The 21,866-nt window shown below is 40.9% G+C and overlaps 1 protein-coding gene across 1 annotated transcript in view; it reads left to right on the forward strand.

Annotated features, from left to right (window-relative positions):
* The window catches only part of spon1a (spondin 1a), a 106,091-nt gene that overhangs the window by 72,104 nt on the left and 12,121 nt on the right, over positions 1–21,866 (forward strand). The window contains exons 7-10 of the mRNA XM_072695704.1: positions 10,470–10,534; positions 18,005–18,206; positions 20,421–20,561; positions 21,172–21,247. Coding sequence (XP_072551805.1) covers positions 10,470–10,534; positions 18,005–18,206; positions 20,421–20,561; positions 21,172–21,247 — 484 coding nt within the window. The remainder of the gene's footprint in view (positions 1–10,469; positions 10,535–18,004; positions 18,207–20,420; positions 20,562–21,171; positions 21,248–21,866) is intronic.

Genomic DNA, 21,866 nt, shown 5'->3' on the forward strand with positions numbered 1-21,866 from the left:
ATGAAGGCATTAAATATTGTAATGTGTGTAGGAGGCATGGTCTTGCCCTGCAGTGGAATAGGACTGCAATTTATAATCTAGAGCAACAGCAAGCAAGGCAGCCAATCAATAACACACATCTGCCTTTTCTTCTTCAGCTCCTCGTCCTTTTTTAATCTTACAGTCAGTACTCAGAAAGCATGAACCAGTGAAATGCACCCTCACAGCTTTGTATTAAGGTTGTTGAAGCTCCACAACAACAGGGCAATAGTGTGCTGATATCAACTGAATTAGCATATTCTGCCCATCATGTTCGTAGATCTGCGTTCAGCAAAGCAAACAGTGAACTGTGACAATTGTGTTGTGACATGCATTTTAAAGCAGTGATATCCGAGACTTCCTGCACTGTTAATGCTCACTGGTGTAAAAAATGCCCATGCCAGGAGTTATTTCTGATGCCCTAAATTATACGTTGCTGTCCTATTACTTTTGATGGAAGCTGTAATATTACAGATATATTTCAGAGGCCGCTGGTATGGATTTGGCTGGAGCAGCATACGAATTATCCCTAGTCACCCCTACTGCAATCATCACGGTGAGAAGTGTAGAACGCCATCCCTGTAGCAATACCCTCCGTGTGCTCCTTCCTTCCCAGGCAGTTCCCAGTCACTGATCCTAACCATAATCATTTCTTGCATAAAATGGAAATAGGTCTGCAATCAGAAAGTGAATGTAACCCTTATTCATGTCAGAAAATCGTATTTGACAGCATTACTGCACGGAAATGAGAATAATGTATTGCTCGGTCGGCGGGTAAAAGTCTCAGGCATTGTTAAATGTCAGAGCACAGTTTTGAGAGCTGACTCCTCGCCTTATTTTTGTTTAATGACTGCTCGACAAAATGATTCATCTCTATAATTGTCCGAGAGATTTCTTGAGGTTTTCCAGAGCTTTGGCATTTAAAACTTCTCTTTTTAAACAAGGACTTAACCGCAGTAATGTGTGTGTCCACGTATGCGATTCTCCGTCTGGAGACCCACTGGAACACTGCTTATGTGGACAAACAATCAAACAATGCTTATTCTCATTCTGGACACAGTTCACCTGGTCTCCTCTCACACATCATAATAGAACTGTAGCAGATCCATCTCTAGTGTCTCTTCATTCTTGTGGCACGTGGCATCCTTGTGAAGTCAGCAGTCTTCTTAAAGGTTAGCCGTGACTGCTCTGAGGCACACCTGAAGATGGATGGTCTGTACTTTCTGTAGTTCTTCTCACAATAGCCACTGTTCATAGTCGATCTTCTGATGTCCGTGTCCTCTGAGATTAACAGGCCTCTTGCTGCCAAGAAGCTCTTGCTATTGGCCATGTTAATGCATTAACACCTAAAGCTTAACAGATAAAAGCCGGAGGGACATTTGGATGCTGGATTTACTGTCACTGGTAAGTGCTATGAGTGATCACTGTCCATTTAGATTACTCAGAGGATGTTCAGCACTCGTCCACTCTTACTATTCAGAGTAACCCCATATCTGTTATTTAACCCTTGAGCTTCACGTATCGCTTTGATTCAGGCTCAGTTTCTGTTCTCTTGGATGTGTCTGTGTTTATGTCCTCTTTATATATATATATATAAGTTTCTGACAACAATAAACATGGCGGCGAAAAAAGATGAAATTGGCCAGGGGGTAAGCGTTCGTAAAACAGGCAAAATGACCAAAGTGTATGGACAGAAAGCTCTGTAATTCAATGCTGGGCATAAATGAGCCTTTACTCCTCTTTCTTTTGATGAAAAAATGTCCTTTTACTTTTATTATACTTACAGCCACCCCTCCTTTGTTCTTCCTCTCAGCGCTGCTGTTAATGTGTTACCTCTGTACCTCTGTTCATACACTACACTATGTGAGTAATTGATGCTTCTCACTCTCTTTTCTCACTCGAAGATTTAATGCTCCTTCAAGCTGCTGAGACTGCTGAGACTGCAGTGACGTAAGGTTTTGCCAATAGAAGAACGTTTTATATATTACTCCTGGGTGGAAGAGATCCTTACACTACATGTCTTACATTAGAATGGAATTGTCCTTTAGCCGTTTTCATGGTGAGAATGATTCACCCAAATGAATCACAAACTGCAGAATGTCAGGTTTAGATTGAGAGTGTTTATCATGAATCATATACAGCAGAAACAATGTCTTCCCCTCACCTGGGAATGATCGAGAGACACCCTGCTCCTTTTAGACTTTGAGAATGATTTATATATAATAGTATAATATATTTATATATATATTTATATATTTATATATATAATAGTTTTATAATTTATATAACTATAATAATAATAATAATAATAATAATAATAATAATAATAATGTTTGCACACACCTGTATGTAAATTTGTAAATTTACTACTTCTGTAAGCCGTTTGTACAACAGGATCTCAATTTGTTGTTGGACTCATAGTAAAGGAAAAAAGGGTCAAATAAAGAAAATATGGTAAAGATATTTCAGTTTCAATATTTCTGGGACATTTCATGTGGTGTTAATGTCTTTACGTTGTGGCTTGGCTACACCAGTGTATATATATATATATATATATATATGTGTGTGTGTGTTCATGTTGTAAACAGAACATCATTCCTTTGCAGCAGTTTCTGAACAGATTGCCCAGTCACATAAAATAAATAAAGATGGTAAGATTACATAACTCATACTTAAGGTGTGTTTTCTGATTCTTTAGAGATTCATGCCCTGCCTTTGTCTCATACATGATCATCAGTAGAGCTATACAGCCCATGCTTGATGTATTTGCAGTGCATGTAAGAGGAAATGTATGTATATTGTCTCTGTCATGTAAAGAACATGTGTCTCCAAAATAGCACCTTTACAGGAGAAGGAAAACCCATTCTTAACATTTAGTGGAAGTCAAAGTCAAAATATTTTATTGCAAAGATTTCTATTGGTCCAATCTTCATGGGCTTTCGACATAATGGAAAGAACAATGGTCTGATTGAGATTATGTCAAAAAGTGAAAAATGGCAAAAAAGGAAATTTGATACGCTTTTTCTCTCTGAGCTGCTTCAATGTTCTTACTGTTGAAAAGCTGTCTACTTTAATAAAAAGCAAACTCTAAAACCATCAGGATCAAAACAACTGCTAACAGAATCCAGCTGCTGTAATTAGAGCTGTATGGTTGTGCTTTTTCACAGTTTTGTGTTTTATGCTTTTTACCAGAGATGTTAATGCTGTCAATAATGAAATGTCTTTCATAAAGAACCTTCACCACGAGCAGATTTCTTAATACTTTTTATGCTAAAATGAAGTGTAATTTTCAGTCAGAGTACATCCATTTCATCCACAGTGTCACTGTAGCCCTATTGTAGCACTTCTTCCGTGGAGGGACAATGAGAAGGGATTTCTAATACATTTTCTCCCCAACTGGATTTTCTCTGTCTCTCTCTCTCTCTCTCTCTCTCTCTCTCTCTAAAAAAAAAAAAAAAAAAAAAAAAAAAAAATGAATCACGCTCCCTCAATTAAATCAAATGGATTTTAAAGTGGCTGGGGCATGGGCTGCAGATGCTTAGAAACGTGGTTATCAGTTCAGAGTGTGTTCTAGTGCAGTGGGGAGCTGGTTCTTTCTGGAAGCTGGAGTGCAGGAGTAGCTCTCCACTTGTGCATGAAGCCCCGGCCCAACCTCTGCCTCCATTTGTGTAATACTGTATAATAAGGCATTCTGGACCACTACTGAAAAAGCGCCATCTGATCCCTTGTAGACTCATGGCTTTTGTTGGAGGTAGCTTATTCTCAGCCGTTGCAGCTTGCAGTAGTTACATGTAGTACAGTACATTTCTTGGCACTTTCATAATAATGATGCAAACAGAAATGGAAAAGGCAATATTTATAGTATATATATATATATATATATATATATATAAGCTGATAGAGTGTTTCATTTTCAGTTTCACACTTTCATTTTAGAATCTTTATAGTCACATTTATTGTTGAGATTTTTTTGTTGAGAGTATTGGCTGGTGAATGTGGTAAAATGTCTATTAGACTATTATATACATACTGGCCCTTCCAGATTACACAGATGTGCAGTTACTTTTAAACAAGTAAAATATTTTATTAAAAGCTTGTCAGTGATAAACAGCCCATGATAGATTTTGGGCTTCCAGAATGTGATTGGTTGGTTCCTCTGTAACTTTCTAATTGTGCTGATAATGTAGGTAATCTGAGCTCATGGAAGTCTAACCATTAAGATGGCTGTGTCTCCATTTCAAAATGTTAAACCTTTAGTTTTCAACCAAAAGTTACCAATGAAATAAGTATTACTACAATATTATTTAAATATTTAATATATAATATAATATAATATAATAAATATTACTACATCGCAAGAAGATGAGAATTTCATCCATCACCTTTCTGAAGCAAAGGACTTGCATCTGTGGTTGAAGGCACTAAATTCATTCAACATCCAAACATCCACCCAAACGTCCATTCTTAGTGTGTCTGACACAAATGAATATGAATATGATTATCTTGTGTCTTGTCTCCACAAAGCAGAACATGTGGATGTTTTAAATTGAGCTCTTTAACCCACAGACACAGTCTTTGGAAGACAGTGGCTATAAGTTACATGGCCTAGTTAGCTTTGCTCTAATTAATGTTAAATAGCCTGTGCAATGTTGGGTTAGCCTACCCAGCTACTTTATGATCAGTGCATTTTTGCAGGAACTTGATGGCATCATCTCAAGCTTTTGTAGAATGTTATTGATTATGTTTTTGTTTTTTTGTTAGTTTGTTTATTTGTTTGTTTGTTTGTTTTCAGGAAATCCTCTCCTGTCAAGTTGCTTACCTTTTTTCAGTTTTCCAAGAATCTGACCTCCAGCTTTGATACCACAAAACTACTAAAACAGTCCAGTCCTTGTGTTCTATTCAACCAAAACACCATCATATATAATTTCCCTGCCCACACACAAGCATAAACGGTTCTGCATTTTCTGTAATGTGAATAAAAACGGTACATTTGCATTTTGACGCTGTAGCAGATGACTTTGTGAAATGGAATAAATCCGACTGACCATGAGGGAAGTGAGCATGGTTATCTCCAGTATGTGTTCTGTGATGCTTGCCTGTTGACAGATGGCATTGCATAATAATGCAAGAGAGCTCCCTGTCCCTGCATGAGCTCTGCTGCTGAAACCTTTCATTATATCTATGTGCCAAGTCGAAACAGCTGAGTGCAGACAATTGCAGTTTTTGTGAGAGCAATTTTGGTTTTGATTTTGCCCCAAAGCCCTGCTAGAAGATAGCCTCTAAAACCAGTGACATGCCTCCAAGCAGGATAATAGCAAAGTGGAAAAAGACGCTTAAAGAGACGAGATCAAATAGTTGATGGGTCATGGATTTCTGTAGTAGTTTTTTTTATTATTATTATTTTCTGATGTGATGAGCTAGTTGCAGTGGTATATGAAACTAGGAATGTGCCGATCTGGGCTAGGAATACTTTAATGGATTGAGTGTTTTAAGTCTAATCTGATTCTTGGTTTTTACCGCTGTATTCTTACAGAGCACCTTCTGGTGTCCTCTAGACGCTGTTAATGGACATAATTCCCAACCTGCAGCGGTGAGGATCGTTCTCAGAAGGTTATAGGAACGTTTAGAGTCTTCAGTACGGAACTACTTTATGATGGAACATGGGAACGTAATGTTATATCTGAGGTTTTAGTACTTCGGCTGAGTTTGAGCTGCTTTACATTCATGTTTGTCAAAACCACCAAAAACGTGGAAAATACACTACCATCATGGCTTTACTCCTGAATAAAGGCTGGTTAGAAATGAATGTTTTTTTTTTTATTCCATCCACAAAAATGCACAAAACTCTCCACTATAGAGAGCATCAGTCATTTTCACTGACCTGGAAAAAAATGTAATGAAAAAAATATATGGTTTCTTTTTTTTTGTGTGAGGAGGCCTGCAGATATCCTTCACATCTTATATTGGTTTGCTATTTTGTACAAAACTATTTTATAGTTTTATTATGTCAAGACCAATGTCAAGAAAACAACAACAAAACAAACACACCACCCATACAATGAGCCAAGGTTGAGTGAGGGGCTGTGGGTGGATACTGAAATGGCTTTATCAGTAACAAGTGCTCTTATACCCAGCATGCTATTGCACAGCACTGGGAGAGAGTCATCCAGATTATCCTACACTGCTTCAATCACTGCCATAGCTAGCAGAAAAAGAGTCAATGCAAAGAGCGACCTCAAAGGCATTTGAAAGCCCTTTCATGAATAATGCATGCCCTGCCAAGGCTCTGTTCACTGACTTCCTATTGTGTGGCGGAACGGTTTGCAGAGGCATGGTTAGAAATCTTAAGGCTCGCTCATTCAGAGGTCTAATTAATGCTGTTTAATACCATGCCGATCTGTGTGGATTAAGACCCGGCGTGGGTGGTCATTTGTGGGAATAATAGCCCTGGGAATGTCTAGATAGTGACTACTGGTCAGAGTAAAAAATGGTTTGAGTGAACAGAGCCAGGGAAACAGTGAGGTGGTGGACCTGCTGGCTGCAGAGAAGATGTTGCCAGCTGACTATAACGACACTGAGGCTACCGTGTGGACCAAAGTCGAGACTCACTTCTTCTGATTTCTGTTTTATTTCTTTGACCTCCCCTTAGGCCTCGCCCAGTGCCTTTTCCCAAAGCCTTCCTGTCAAGAAGAAACTCGACAAAAATAACCCCCTGATCGCTTCATCTCAGGATTAGGCAGCAGTTTATGAAATTCAAAGTCAACCAGGGATGTATAGGTCTGATCCAGGTGTATTGTAATGGCTGTTTTAAGTCTGATTTCATTCTGATCCCTTGTTTTTACCTCTGCGTTTTGACAGAGTGCCATCTGGTGTCCTCCATGTGTCATTAATGGGAATTATTCCCAGCCTGCAGCAGTGAGGAGCTATTTCACAGTGTAACAGAAGAAGTCTTGACTCTGCCCGAGACACTTTTTGTTCAGATGGTTGTTTGTTTTTGCCATTGTTGCCCGCGCCACCAAAAAGTGCTCCTCCACCATGACTTAAATGATGGTCTGTAGGAAATTAAGAAATTTTAAATCCTTTCTCACAAGCACAAAAAAATGTAAAGTTTAAAAAATCTGCACTATAGAGAGCATTTTTCAAACACTGGGTTTTTATTAATCTGAAAAAAAAACAATATTCTGTTTGTGTGGAGACAAAACACTATTCTATACACTCATTTCAAAGTGAAGCCACAACTAAAATATTTCTAAAGGTTTCATAGAAATTCTATTGTGATTTGACAAGATGCAGTAAAACCTATTTTAGGTTATTTAACCTATTTTTTTTATTTATTTATCAGCAACATCAGCAACAGGTTACTGCAGACCACACACACACGTTCAAGATGAAAGATTTAAGAGTTTATGGTCATGTGCACAGCAGAAACAAGCAGTTCCACTGCACAATAAAATTCTTACTTTGCAGTTCCTCCATTTACTGATCTTATAAATATCAATATAAAAAGAGAGAAACAGAATAAGTATGATAAAAAAAACACACTAAAGTACACTATGGTAAAGCTAGGTAAAATCAGAACACTAAGTAAAGAAGTTTACAGTGCAGAGTAGAGTATGGAGGTGCATGTGTATAGTACACTGTGCAAGTACAAAGTAAACATTGGCACGACAGTAGCAGTGATATATATGGTGGCTCATATTAATGGGTGCATGTCAGTTATTAAAGACCAGTGTTTATCTGAATGGACTCCTCTACATATCAGTGTACCAGCTCAAAATGCATGCTATGATTCCAGCTCCACATCAATGTCCGATTATATTTGTCAGCAGATTCCTTCCCACATCTCCTGAGCAGATGAGGTGTTTTATTTTTTTTGGAATGCCTTCCTCTAGACCCATTCATCAGGAAGGCAACAGACCAACTCTACATACCGCAGTATATCATGCTCCTTTTATTCTGGAAAACAATGCGTGCATCACACGCGATTCATCACGGTTTATGTCTGTGCCAACATCCAACAGCTCACGGCCCTCCCCGTGATTCATTATCGTAGAAATGTGATGTCATAAACTGCGTGCAGAATGAACGCTTCTGGAAACAAATGGGCTGCTTCTCCACGGAGACGCTCTTTTTTCTGCTGTTTCTCATTTTACGATTAAGACTGTCACGACTGCTTCCACAATGAGTCAGACAGGCTGCTCAGATGCAGCTTCCTGTGTAGTCTTAATGGGTTCTTTCCTTTGTTTCCATCATTGAGGAGATCAGAGTGTGAAATGTAGCTTCGCCGTTGCTTCAGAGGCAGTGATGTTTTGCAAATGCCTGACCGGGCATAGTAAAATGTCTGACCTCAGTTCAGGGCCTCATCATGTGATCAGTCGCCATATCTAAATCCTTTGTGCATTTGAGACGCACATCACGGCTAGGAAATATGATGATAATTATTATTTTTTGTTATCATGATAAAATACATCACAATATGCTCTTCTATGAATATTGTGATATCATGATTTCTTCCAAAACACTGACCAACCAGACGTATGCAGTGATCAGCCATAATATTAAAACCACCGGTGAAGTGAACAACAATTATCTGGCTCCAGTGGCTCCTGTCAAGGGGTGAATCTACATATGTGACCAGTTAGTTCTTAAAGGTAATGAAGGTGTTGAAGCGGGAAAAATGGGCAAAAGTGCTGGATGGAGCTCCACCACCATCATTCCAGAGAACACAGTTCTTCCACTGCTCCACAGCTCAATACTCAGGGTCTTCATACCCCTCTAGCCCACGTCTGGCATTAGGCAGCATGGTGCCAATAGGCTTGTGTTTATCTGCTCCAGAGAGTCCTAATCTTTTAACAGTACTTCTCTACAGGGACTAGAGAAGATGTGTGTGACAGACGTGGTTTTCTCAGTAATTCCAGCTCTGAGTAACGAGAGTATCTGAGCAGCTCTGATTGCAGCTCGCCACAGTCTGCCCTGTTTTATAAAGGGAGAACCCAGAGAAGAACTTACTGTGAACTCGCCCATGAAGTGAGGCCAGGACTTTCTGCCTCTTTCTCTCTCTCTCTCTCTCTCTCTCTCTCTCTCTCTCTCTCTCTCTCTCTCTCTCTCTCTTCTCTGTTCGCCCCTCTATCAGACACACACTGTGGCACAGCTGACCTGCATGCCATGAGCAATTGATTAAATATTTATATGGATTTTATGAGGCTCTGACGCCATCATTCCCTCAGCATAGACACAAGGACTGCTCCATTCATCACCTTCAGCAGCAAGGTAGAAAGAGAGAGAGAGAGAGAGAGAGAGAGAGAGAGGACACACACTGTATGAACAATAAGGTAGAGACCGAGATGCTCTTTCTCCTTCACTGCTGTACGTTCAAACTGAAACAGCTCATCCCGAATTATGGACAGATTACGGTTGGTTGTTGGAGAGGGACACCCTAACAGGAGCACTCCAACTCACCAAGCTCACCCATGAAAGCCCCACATGAACATGTTGGCTGGGTTCATTAGAACATCTCCAAAGTTCTCCTCATGGAGTCTAGAGTTATTTAGAGTTCTCCTCAGATCAACACCTGGTTTGGTGGTAAATCAGGGCTTAATGATGGTAAATCAGGTGAGCTGCTGCTGCTGCTGCTGCTGATGGAGGTGATCACATCCTCCACGCTGTGCTGGCTGGACTGGGGGGCGTCCAGGAGAAACCTGGAGGAACCGAGCTCTGTTCTTCAGACTAGCTCACCGACAAGATCTCACTACTTTCTTTCTTCAGAATGAGAAGCTCTTGTTTCTCCTTTTTACTGGATTTATGTTCAGCTGCTTTATCTGTTCTGATGAGATCTGGAGCTTCTACAGTAGAACCCTCTCACTGCTGAGAGACGGGGGTTAGAGTGGCGGGGGTTAGAGGAATGGGATTCGGTCAATTAAACCTCTAATTATTATTATCTGTGTTCACAATAACTGTTTATTTGTCATTTTTGATGATGTTATTGTCAATACTTTATTTATTATTATTTTAATTTTTTTGGTTTTGCAATATTATACTCTTTCCAGTCATGCCAATAGAGCTACCCTCAATCTTGAATCTTAAGAGACAGACAGAGAAAGAGAGAGAGAGAGAGAGAGAGAGAGAGAGAGAGAGAGAGAGAGAGAGCTTTGGCAGTATTGTACTCATTAGATTCATACTGATGAAGCTGTTTTGACCTGAGCTCAGATTCCTGAAAGCATCGTAGCACAAAGATGATTCTTAAATGGCCAAGTGAGCATTGCACTAAACACTCTCTCTACCATTTAAAACAAATAGAGAGAGAGAGAGAGAGAGAGAGAGAGAGAGAGAGAGATTGATATAGAAGTGAGGGAGTGCCTGTGGTCCTTCTTTGCTGTCATGTTAAGAGCAGAGATGTGATGAATCCTCTGGATGGAGTGTTTATTTATGCCCCCTCTTCTTTCCTCTCGCAGGGTGATGAAGTATTGACGGTCATTAAGATGAAGGCCCAGTGGCCCGCCTGGCAGCCCCTGAATGTGTAAGTAGCGTCCCCTCCCTCTTTGTGTGAGAATTATCACATCTCTCTAGAACCGTTCTGCACGAGCCACTCGCCTCACCCTGCCACAGAAAAGCGTGTACGTCCAGCGTCCTTCAGCAGTAAACTGGTTCATCTGGTGGCCCGTTTGGACCCAGTCTGCTTCACCATTTGCAGAAGCTTTTAGTTCAGATCTCCTCAGGTGGCTTCTCCTGCTTTGACGAGGTTTCTTCGTCAGGTGCGGCTCGAGTGTGAATTCAGATTCCCGTCATGCTTGTGTTCTGGTATGCTGGTGTAGATTGGGTTTACAGGGAGATATAATAACCGCTCGTGTTAGAATAAGCCATCCTCGATTGCATGCTGAAACAGAACACTCCTGGCTGCTCCGACGGGACCGGCGTGACGCAAAGAAGCAATCAGCCTGGTGACGTCTAATTAACACGCTATCTAGTTTACATGAGAGTTAATTGTATCTGAACAACCCAGCTGAAGACCAACCTGTGTTGGTAGATGGTTTCAGATGGTCTAAACTGTTTTTGTCAAGGTGATAAAGAAATGCTAGGCAAAAATACCCTATACTGGTAAACCAACTGGTTTAACTGGTTGATAAACTGGTTGATCAGTTTTTATTTGAGTGTGATGGAGTACCAGGTCTATCTGCATGACCAACCTGACAAAGCTGGTTGTCAAGTTGGTCAAACTTTTCATACTAACCTTACCCTAACCCTAAACCTGGTGTGGTCATACTGGTCATACTGGTGAAACCTAGCTCACCGGAACACCACTCTCCCCCAATTCACATACTGGTCATACTGGTCCACTATTTTGGCCACGCTGGTCATGCTGATCATTCCCATAGACCAGCTTGGTCATGTTGGTCATGATGGTCAATCAGCTTGATCATATTGGTTGACTATCTTAGACTTGCTGATCACTCTGATAGGCCAGTTTGTTCATGATAGTCAACCAGTTTGGTCATACTGATCAATTAGCTTGGTCATGCTGGTCATGGTGCTCAACCATTATGGTCATGATGGTCAGCTGTAGACCAGCTAAACCATCAAACCCAAATCTTATACTGGTCAAGAGCTTAGCTGTCATCTGGCTTAACTAGCTTGACCAGCTTGATGTATCCAGCAGGGAAAGTAAATACGTTTTAAAGTAGTGTCGACTGCAGCGAGGGGATCTGCTGGTGCGAAAGCTTCAAAAGGTGAGAGATTTGTCAGAAAACATGATTGAGTATTGCTACTAATTTCTACTTCATTAATCTGGAACTATGCCAGCCGGGAGCGTAGGTTAACTCTCTCAGACCTTGTGTGTATTTGTATGTGTGTGTGTGTGTGTGTGTGTATTTGTATGTGTGTGTGTGTGTGTGTGTTGTTTTGAGAGCAGGGCTGAGTGATGAGTCACCCAGAGGTATTTTTTGTCATCAAGGTTAATGGGCACCTTGCGGCCCTTATGTATCACGACATCACATTAGCGTATTTAAAGCTGCAGCCTGCGCCTGTCGATTAAACCACACCATTTCCTTCCCTTTAAAAAAGCTGAGGTCCCACAGAGGGCCTGATTAATTACTGTTCACTCAGACATGTTCACGCTCTCATGTCTGATCATATAACGCCACCCTGCTAATAGTAAGAGGGAGAAGGGTGGGGCTGAGACAAATATGCCATCCATTACTGGACTCCTGTAGAGTCGTGACTCTCTTGGGATTCGGGAATAAGATGTGAGAGTGTGTGGAATTTGAAAAGTCATTAAAAAGTGTGTGAAACACACCAAGCCCCCTTGAGTTACACAGTGTGAGTCAAGGGCAGATCAGACCACACATCTGTGCGCATATTAACGGGACTGGGACACTGGGGAGTTACCCACCCTCGTTCAGTTAGAGTTAGAATAGCACTGTTATGTGGCACTTTTAGACTATTCTGAATGATTATTGTTATGATGATGGAATCATTTTAGAGAAACTCGTCCAAAAAATTATCAAGCCTGGTTTTCCCAAAAGCATCTGAGAACAAAGATGATCAAGCGTCACTCTGAACTCTCTCTACACCAGATAAGATTCTTAATACTAAGAAGCTTTTGGGAAGCTGGGCCCAGATTAGCTTTCTTATAAGGGATATTTATATCCTAGAGGGTTTCAATAAATTACAGACATACAGTCGACTTAAAAACCTGCAAAAAAATCTCACAAACACAGATGGTAAGAGTAGTGATCCTGGAATTCGGCTAGTAATCACTTTATATTAAAATGCGTCTGTATCTAATAACTCACTTTTTCACTTTGTGTTTTTGTTGTTGTTTTTTTGTTTGTAATATGCAAACACATTCACAGCAAGTACAAAAAATCAATACTTGCAGTTTGTGTTTTACTTTCTACTTTTACATTATTTTACCACCTACTACAGGTACACATCAGAAATATCAGACATCTATCACTTCTTACATGCAATCAATAATCTGCTGTTCAATTTGGTCAATCTGAGATGCAATTTTATTGCATATGTAATGCGAGCCATCTAAGTGCATGGGCACTGTATATATTTTTTTATTGTGTCTATTGCTTCCTTAGCTTAAGATGGCATTTTACAACAGACTTGAGGTATAAACTATATTTAGTATACTAAATATAAATAAATATATAATATAATATAGTAATATTTAGTTTTTACTATATATAGTATTAAAGCTATGTAAAGTGACCTAAAATGTAATGTATTATAAGGGCATATTATTATTATTATTATTATTATTATTATTATTATTATTATTATTATATATGTTCTTCTCACAATTAATCATTTTTTCTGGAACACACAGTCATATTTAGATTATTTGCTTTTTATTTATTTATTTATTTAATATTTGAAGAGTTTTAGATAAAAAAAGAGAGACACAAAAGCCAACGGTAGTGGTGTGGTGTAGTGTGGCGAACCCCAGTCTGCCATGCTTGTTATCACATTGTTACCCGCTATGCTACAGTCATGATAACCGTAAACACAACCATTGCAAAGATTTCAGTTGTTATACCTACAGCACATTGGAAGCGTCTACAGATGACTGATCTCGTATTGAGGGAGAAGGTTGAGCACAGTGTGTCCATCTAAGCTTCAGATTTGGTAAACTCACCCCTTGGCTCAGTTTGGTAATAATAAAATTCATTAAACAAGTATCGAGAGTGGGACTCATGCATGGCCAATAGATTTCTGAGTGCACCCAAGTATCTGCTGATAGTCTTCGCTTCTCTGAGGAAAGTTCTCACCTCTTTTCACAGCAAACTCCCCAGCGCTACATTAGCATCTACAGTATAACTGCACAGCACACACTGGAGACCAGTTAAGCACTTTTTTGTGGGAGGAAATTTAACACTGATGGTTTTTGTTGAATTCTAAATAGGCCACTGCCCAGCCAAAAGGATTTTGAGAGAATTCCAGCTTGAATAAATAATGGTAGATATTTGTTTCTATTTGTTCTTCCATTAGGTTGAATTCTGTTTAATGGCTGGCCTGGTTCACTTTCTGGAGTGTTGGAAGTGTCATGGCAGAAACTTTAGCAACTTTGGAGTTTTGGTTCTGCCATGTTTGAAACATTGTTTCTGCTTAGAAACAAAACTCTCAAAATGGAATGCCCTTTTCTGTCCACATGTCCTCCTTCCTGCCCCTCTCTGGTGACTCACTGGCTGTGTTTTTAGAGAAACAACTCAGGTCTTCCTTGGAGACACAGTCCAGAAGTTTCCAGGAGATGTGGAAGACTTGAGTTGAGTTGATTAGCAGTGCGGCGACATGCAGACAGTAAAATAATGGGTTGTCAATGCAGGAAGAGTCTTAAATTAGCTGCATGGTTTGTGCAGCTTTAATGTGAATGGGTGTGTGGATGCGTGTGTGTGTGTGGTAGTCCCATCATTAAATGATGCAGTGTGTGTATTTTTGGATGTCGTGTTCGGCTGTATTTGGCCCGTTCCAGAATAGGAGGTCCATTCCAGTGTGGAAGCGTTTGACTCATCTTCAACTCTGTTATTGTTCAAACCATTAAAACCAGTAACAGAGTTGACATCTTACACAGTTTTGTGCTACTCTGAAACTGGAAAACACATGACACATCTAAAGCGGTATTAGAAAAACAAAAACAGAAGGTTTATCTGGGAGGAGTGAAAGGAACCCCAGTTCTAGAGCTAACCAGATCCGTGGGTGAGGGTTAGGATGCTGCCAGCTTATAAACTGTGCTGTCTGGTTACGTGCAGGTGCTCATACACTTGGTGCAATGCAGTATCTATCGTCCATGGTGTGTGTGGTCACTGCCTCTGGCGCTCCGAGTGCATGCACATGGATGCAAGACACATCTGAGACAGTTACGTGGGTGCTAGCTCCCAGTTTATCCCCAGAGGACACAATGAATTAGCACCAGCTGTAGCTCTCTCTTCACACTCCCACACACTCTCTAATAAGAGTGTGTAACGACACGTTCAGCTCCATAATCCTGCTGCCAGCGCGTGGCTGCCTGGTGTGCACACACACACACACACACATAGACAGACACACACCCATACATTCCCCATGTCGGTTTGCCTCCTCTTCCTCTCCTTTAGCGCGGGAATCTCATAGGTGTTAGCTTTATCTTTGACGACCATATTGGGGCAGCACAAAGGCAAGCTGTAATTGCTAGGAAAGAGAAGGAGGTGGGGGGTTATCAAGGCCCCCAAGAAAGAAATATAACCACAGTTTGGTATTAACAGCTGTTTTTTTCTGGGTGTGTATGTGTGTGTGTGTGTGTGTGTGTGTGTGTGTGTTAAAAGCAGAGCTCTATGACTTTATACCTGTGTGGGAAGCATTAGTGAAGTCTTGCTTATTTCAAATGGTTACATTATTTAATTTTATGCTCTATGATATTTCATAAATACTAGCAGACTCTAAGTATCAAAGCAAATGTTCACTAACTAAAAAAACAATATTTTAAAGTGGACATCATGGGTTTTATTTTGGAATAATTCATAATTATATAATAAATACGATCAGTTTTTAGCATTGAAGCATTGAATTTTAAATAACTGGTAAAAATGTCAGAATTATATGTATTAGATAATATTAAACATTTTGAAATTATATATCATAAAGGGTAAAAACTAAGTATATGAGGTAACAGTTTCAGTGTTAATATGTGGGATATCCTACCTCAATTAAGTGACTGTATGATCTATAATGAAACCATACCTTTACATTTATGGCATTAAACAGATGCTTTTATCCAGGGTGACAGAGCTGGTTCTTAGTCATTCACTTATAATGTTTAGAGCTGGTGTCAATAGACTCTACATGTGAAGTATTTTTGGGCTCTGGCACTGCTAGAAATGAACCAGGCAGAACCAGCTGTAACCAACTTACAGCAAAGCTACAATTCCTAGAAGCTAAAGGTGGAGATTATTAAACTATACAGAAAAGAAAGAGCACAGTAAGTCTAGTAAATATATTGTAAATATAATAAAAGCTTTAATAGATATCATTTTTTTCTTTATAAAGTGCTCTGGATAGAGGTGGGTCTTTAGTAAGCATACTTAGCATAAAGGCACCTCAGATCCGATCAAGGGTGAAAAACAAACTGGACTGGGGCATCTCTCCTGAGGAGTGGGGGTGTTGGCCAGCCCGAAAAAAGCGAGGGTAGTTGTCTGGCCCCACACTCTTCAATCCACTGAATTTACTGCCGACTCCTTTATGCCATTTTAATGGACCCTGTTTCAGTTTTCTCATGATAACACCACTTAGCTTGTTTTCTTTAAACTGCCACTCCAACATCTCCAATCACATCGTAATTTTATGTCTGATTACTAAAACAATTACTGCACAGCCACCCTGGTAGCGCTGCGAGTCACAACAAAATGCTCTGATGAGAGAGAGAGAGAGAGAGAGAGAGAGAGAGAGAGAGAGAGAGAGAGAGAGAGAGATGGACCCATCAGTGTGCAATTACCACAGAAGATGAATTATCCATTGATTAGATAACACAGGCCTGATTCTAGAGCTGTCTTTTAAACCAAACACAATTGTCACCTATCAGGATCTAAACCCCTCTTTGTCCCTAAACGACTCAAACGCCTTTATTGTTCCACTTCATTCTGACCTCCCACTGCCTCCCTCTCTCTCTCTCTCTCTCTCTCTCTCTCTCTCTCTCTCTCTACCTCTCTATCATATCTCTCTCCCTCTCTCTCTCTCTCTCTGCCTCCCCCCCCTCTCTCTCTCTCTCTCTGTCTCTCTCTATCTCCTCTCTCTCTCTCTCTCTCTCTCTCTCTCTCTCTCTCTCTCTCTCTCTATCATATCTCTTCCCCTCTCTCTCTCTCTCTCTCTCTCTCTCTGCCTCCCTCTCTCTCCTCTCTCTCTACCTCTCTATCATATCTCTCTCTCTCTCTCTCTCTCTCTGTCTCTCTCTCTCTCTCTCTCTCTCTCTCTGTCTCTCTCTATCTCCTCTCTCTCTCTCTCTCTCTCTCTCTCTCTCTGTCTCTCTCTCCCCTCTCTCTCTCTCTCTCTCTCTCTCTCTCTCTCTCTCTCTCTCTCTCTCTCTCTCTCAGCCTCCCTCTCTCTCCTCTCTCTCTACCTCTCTCCCTCTCTCTCTCTCCCTCCCTCTCTCTCTCTCCCTCTCTCTCTCTCTCTCTCTCTCTCTCTCTCTCTCTCTCTCTCTCTCTCTCTCTCTCTCTCTCTCTCTGACCTCTCTGAGCTTCGCTGTTAGCAGTCTGGTGTGAAACTGTGGCTCATTGTAGAGAAACCTACTGACTCCAGTTTCTTTACAGTGGTGCTGAATAGAGCCAGAGGTCACAAAGTCTACAACACATACACTCTTAACAAGTGACGCCATGAAAGAACCATAATCTGGAGCTGCATGTGTGAAGAACCCTTTAAAAGTGTAAAGAGATCAGTGTGAAGCTTCTGTAACAAGTTTTTTTTCTTACTCACAGCTCTTTTACAGGAAAAGGGTGATTGTGTTGTTAGCTGTTTTATTGTCCTTTATCTGTGTCATTCAGTATTGGAAAAGTCCATCAGTTCAGGAATTCAGACAAGGGGCAAACACTTTTTCACGCCACTGTGTGAGTGGTAATGAAGAAGCTTTAAACTCATTTAAATGTTCTGTTCAAACTAAGGACAGTTTAAGAACCATTGCTTTACATACACTAGTTACACCCAACCAACCACATGGGGTACCACAGCAACCACCGAGCAACTTCACAGCAACTACCTAGCAAACCCATAGCAACCATAGTAACTTGGTATATTGTAACAACCACTTAGTGACCATGTGGCAACATGCTATCCCTAGGCAACCACCTAGCTACACCATAACAAGCTCATAGCAACCATAGAAACGTGGTATGCTGTAGCAACCACTGATGGGCCATGTGGAAAGTACCTGAAAGTGGGAACCACTAAAGCAATAATTCTGAGTTTCCATAAATAAATGCACTTTTAATATTTATTTATTTATTTCTGTGTGCAGACGGGCTGCCCCTTCAGCTGAGTTTTCAGTGGACCGCACACGGCACCTCATGTCCTTCCTGACCATGCTGGGTCCCAGCCCAGATTGGAACGTGGGCCTCTCAGCTGAGGACCTCTGCACCAAAGAGTGCGGCTGGGTCCAGAAGCTGGTCCAGGACATGATCCCATGGGACTCAGGCACAGACAGCGGGGTCACATACGAGGTCAGTGTCCTTGTGAATCACTTTCCTTCTGTCGCTCATTTGAGTGGTGTTGGTTATGTAAGTCAGGCCAGTGAAGGCCCTCTGTGTGGCTCTGACTAAATGCTGGAGCTCAGTCGTGAACCTGCTGAACTGCAGAAGGGTTTGTGTGCTGTGGGTTTGAGCTGGCAGCTAACTTTTCACTGGAGACTTTGGTCAGTTTGGGGTTTTGACTGTCTTGTAAACACAGAAATATGCTTGTTTTTATACTGTCAGGATATAGAAAGTCATTTGATTGGAGTAACACATTCAGCAGTGATGTTATATGCCAGTGTGTTCACTTCCAAACCTCTTCTTGAAGATGCCCAGTACTGACTGTGATTAGTATCCATTGTCTGGTTTGAGTAATCTGTGGTTCTGTAAGTTAAATCAGGTGATACTGTATCAAACCGTATCCTCTAAATAAAGACGCACAAGACCATGACCATTTGTTTCTGAATCCATATTTGTTGGCTTTATACACATTTTATATGATATTTACAGGAAAACACACACATAAACAGATTTAAACTTTTTTTTCTACATGCAGACTATGCAGTCTTAAGCAAATGTTTTGGCACCCTGATGAAATGACTGTTGTTGACGTTGTTGAAGTTGATGTAATAAATCACCTTCCCTACAGAGACACTTCTGCACTTTCTAAAGCATCATTACTGTTTATTTGCCTAATTGAACATATTGCCTACTAATTAAATTAAATATGATCTGCAGAAGTACACATCTGTGTCAACAGTGGGTCCAAAAACATTTGCACATATCGTGTATTTGCAGTGTAACTACTCATGTAGTACATAATAATAAGTCTAAACCCAACTCCACTCAGTAGACAATAACTTTACAGCTTACATCATAGCCTGGTCCCAACGTTGTATGTTAGCCCTGTTTCTCTCTGCCTTTTCCTCTCTGTCCGAATCAGACTTAAACACAAAACTGCAGTAAACTGAAATAAATAAACTCTTTATATAGAGGATGCTTTATAACGGGGTGTCTGTTTGAACACATGGCTTTACAAGTATGGATTTAGACAGTGGATGTATTCCCAATCACAGCATGACTCTGCCATCTGGTGGTGTGATGGAATATGTCAGAGAGGAAACATCCTTCACTCTTAACCTCTTTGGTCGTATAAACTCATAATAATTCACCAAAACAACTGTTCGCCATCATGAAACAGCTCAGTCTATGGATAAAAGATGAGCTTCTTCGATGAAATCTCTGTCATCTGCTACGCTGCCTTCCCTGCAGCCCCAGGGTAGCGAATGGGTGCAGCGGGTAGCTTATGATCTGCGGATTGTGAAGTTTGGCCACTCTCAGTGGGGTGTTGATACGTGTGTAATTTGTGGGCCCCCCCTGGCTGTGTGTGGTGGATTTGTCCCCTGTCTCTGACCCTGCCACTGCGGAATAGAACAAATCTCACCGCGTGAAGCCCAAAGGGCCATGCTGACAGTTCTGCAGTGGAAGTGCCTCTGTGCTGTAATGGGATTTAACACTAGCGGGGTGTCAGACCATGTTCAAAGCAGAAGTAAAACATTCTCAAATTGATGTGAACTGTGTTAAGACTGATTTGAAATCAGTTCATTTTCTACAGTAACTTAAATAACCCATATTAAAAAAATTAATATAAATGATTAATGCATACGAAATGTTACCTATACCGAACAACTACCAGTAATACATCAGTTTTTACAATAAGTATTTGGACAACAACAAGTCAGCTGGTGAAATCTCCTCCCTCCTAGATCTTCCTCCATCAGCTGTGAGTGGTGTTATTATTGAACAGTGGAAGAGTTTAGGAGGAACAGCTCACAGAGAGCAGCTCAGCCACCGAGTGTCTGTCAGACCACGTAAAGTTACAGAGCGGGGTCAGGGCCGAGTGCTGAGCTCAGAGCAGAGTGCAGAAAAGCCTCCAACTGACTCAGTAACTGCAGCAGAGCTCCAGACCTGCTGCTGCTGGTAGAGGATGGCTTAAAAGTTCTTGTAGGTGGAATTTGTGGGTGTCCTTATTTTTAGTTTTTTAGATACTAAGTATCTAAAACAACATTTATGCCGGTCCAAAAATGAATGTGGCAGTAAATTATGATGTCTGATATATAGAACTGTACCCTCTGGACTGGCTGTGGGCCTTCAATCAGTGACTTGTTTTTTTTAATTCATTCATTATGTGTTTTTTCCATGCAGTCTCCCAACAAGCCCACAGTCCCTCAGGAGAAGATCCGGCCTCTCACCAGTTTGGATCATCCACAAAGCCCATTTTACGACCCAGAGGGGGGCGCTATAACACCAGTGGCCAGAGTAGTTGTGGAGAGAATCGCCCGCAAGGTCTGTTCTACCATCACTCTGAAAACAGGATTATATGCTTCGAATCTAGAGGAGGTTATTGTTGCCAAAACCTGAGAGTTTGAGAGTTTGAGTTTTGAGCAGTGCTCAGCAGTTTAGAGAACACACGTCTGGCTTTTAGCTCGAGCCTGAGCTGCTGTAATATGCGTCTTGTGAGGTATTGGATATTTGTTGTTTTAAATGTCAGTGTGTAGCATTTGCTCCACAGCCAGACAGCCGGCCTTAACCTGCGCTCAGTGATTTGTTATTGCAGACATGTCTATTTGCTGTCTGAGGACAGATACTTATAAGTTATTAATACCTCACCCTGTGTGGGCGTGTGAATCGATACGCTGCTGGATACACACCATTACTACTCCAGCTGAATTAAGTCCGTGACCCAGCGGGCATCATTGGATTTTGATGCAATGAATTCTTCTGGTGTAGGTCCATAGGTACTGTAGAGTCAAGGTGACCTTCACCCTGTTGAACACTTAAGAGCTTTGTTGTGATCTTTGTCCAAGGCTAAAACTCCTGTTTCTGTTTTCTGATGATGCGATAAACACCTACAGGCAGGTAAGAGGTTTGTATAATGTGTTTTCCGTGGCCACAGGGTGAGCAGTGCAACATCGTTCCTGATAACGTGGATGACATAGTGGCAGACATCGCCCAGGAGGAGAAGGAGGAAGGTGGGTTGGTTATTACAGTGTGAATGAGTGACCATGTAAACAGCTGCACATGAGATTTAGAACCCTAGAAAGGCCCAGGTGGTCAATTTGACCAAAACAAAACCCTCATCCACTGATTTCACTTTAACCCACTAACACTTCAAGGCTTATTACACATGCTTATAAGGTTTGGAATAACACTCTCGGCCCATCTGTGGGCTAAAAGTTTTATAAGGTGGTTATTCTGACATTTGTATGATATCCAAAGCACAGAAACGTTGTGAGAATGTCTACCTTGAAGAGCCATTATCTATCAAATCAACCAGATGTATTAGACTGAGTTTCATGAGCGTAAGGCAGTACTTTTCCTCAATATTCATTGTTTTAGCAGTAGTTATATATGCTATAAGCTATTATTAGCTATTATTAGCCTGAAGAACTGGTGGGGAAGGTTTGATGTAAAGTCCCGACAGCAAAGAACAGATCTAGATCTGTCTGTTTTTTTGGGAGCTCTCAGAAGCACAGATGGTGACATCCAAGGGATAGAGTGTAATATCAGCGTGGTTAGAGTTAGTGCCCTGGAGTTGGGCAGGGGTCAGTACTTCAGCCATGAAGATCCTGGAAAAATTGGTTGTGGTGA

Source organism: Salminus brasiliensis, chromosome 13 (genome assembly GCF_030463535.1).
Source record: "Salminus brasiliensis chromosome 13, fSalBra1.hap2, whole genome shotgun sequence".
NCBI lineage: Eukaryota > Metazoa > Chordata > Actinopteri > Characiformes > Bryconidae > Salminus > Salminus brasiliensis.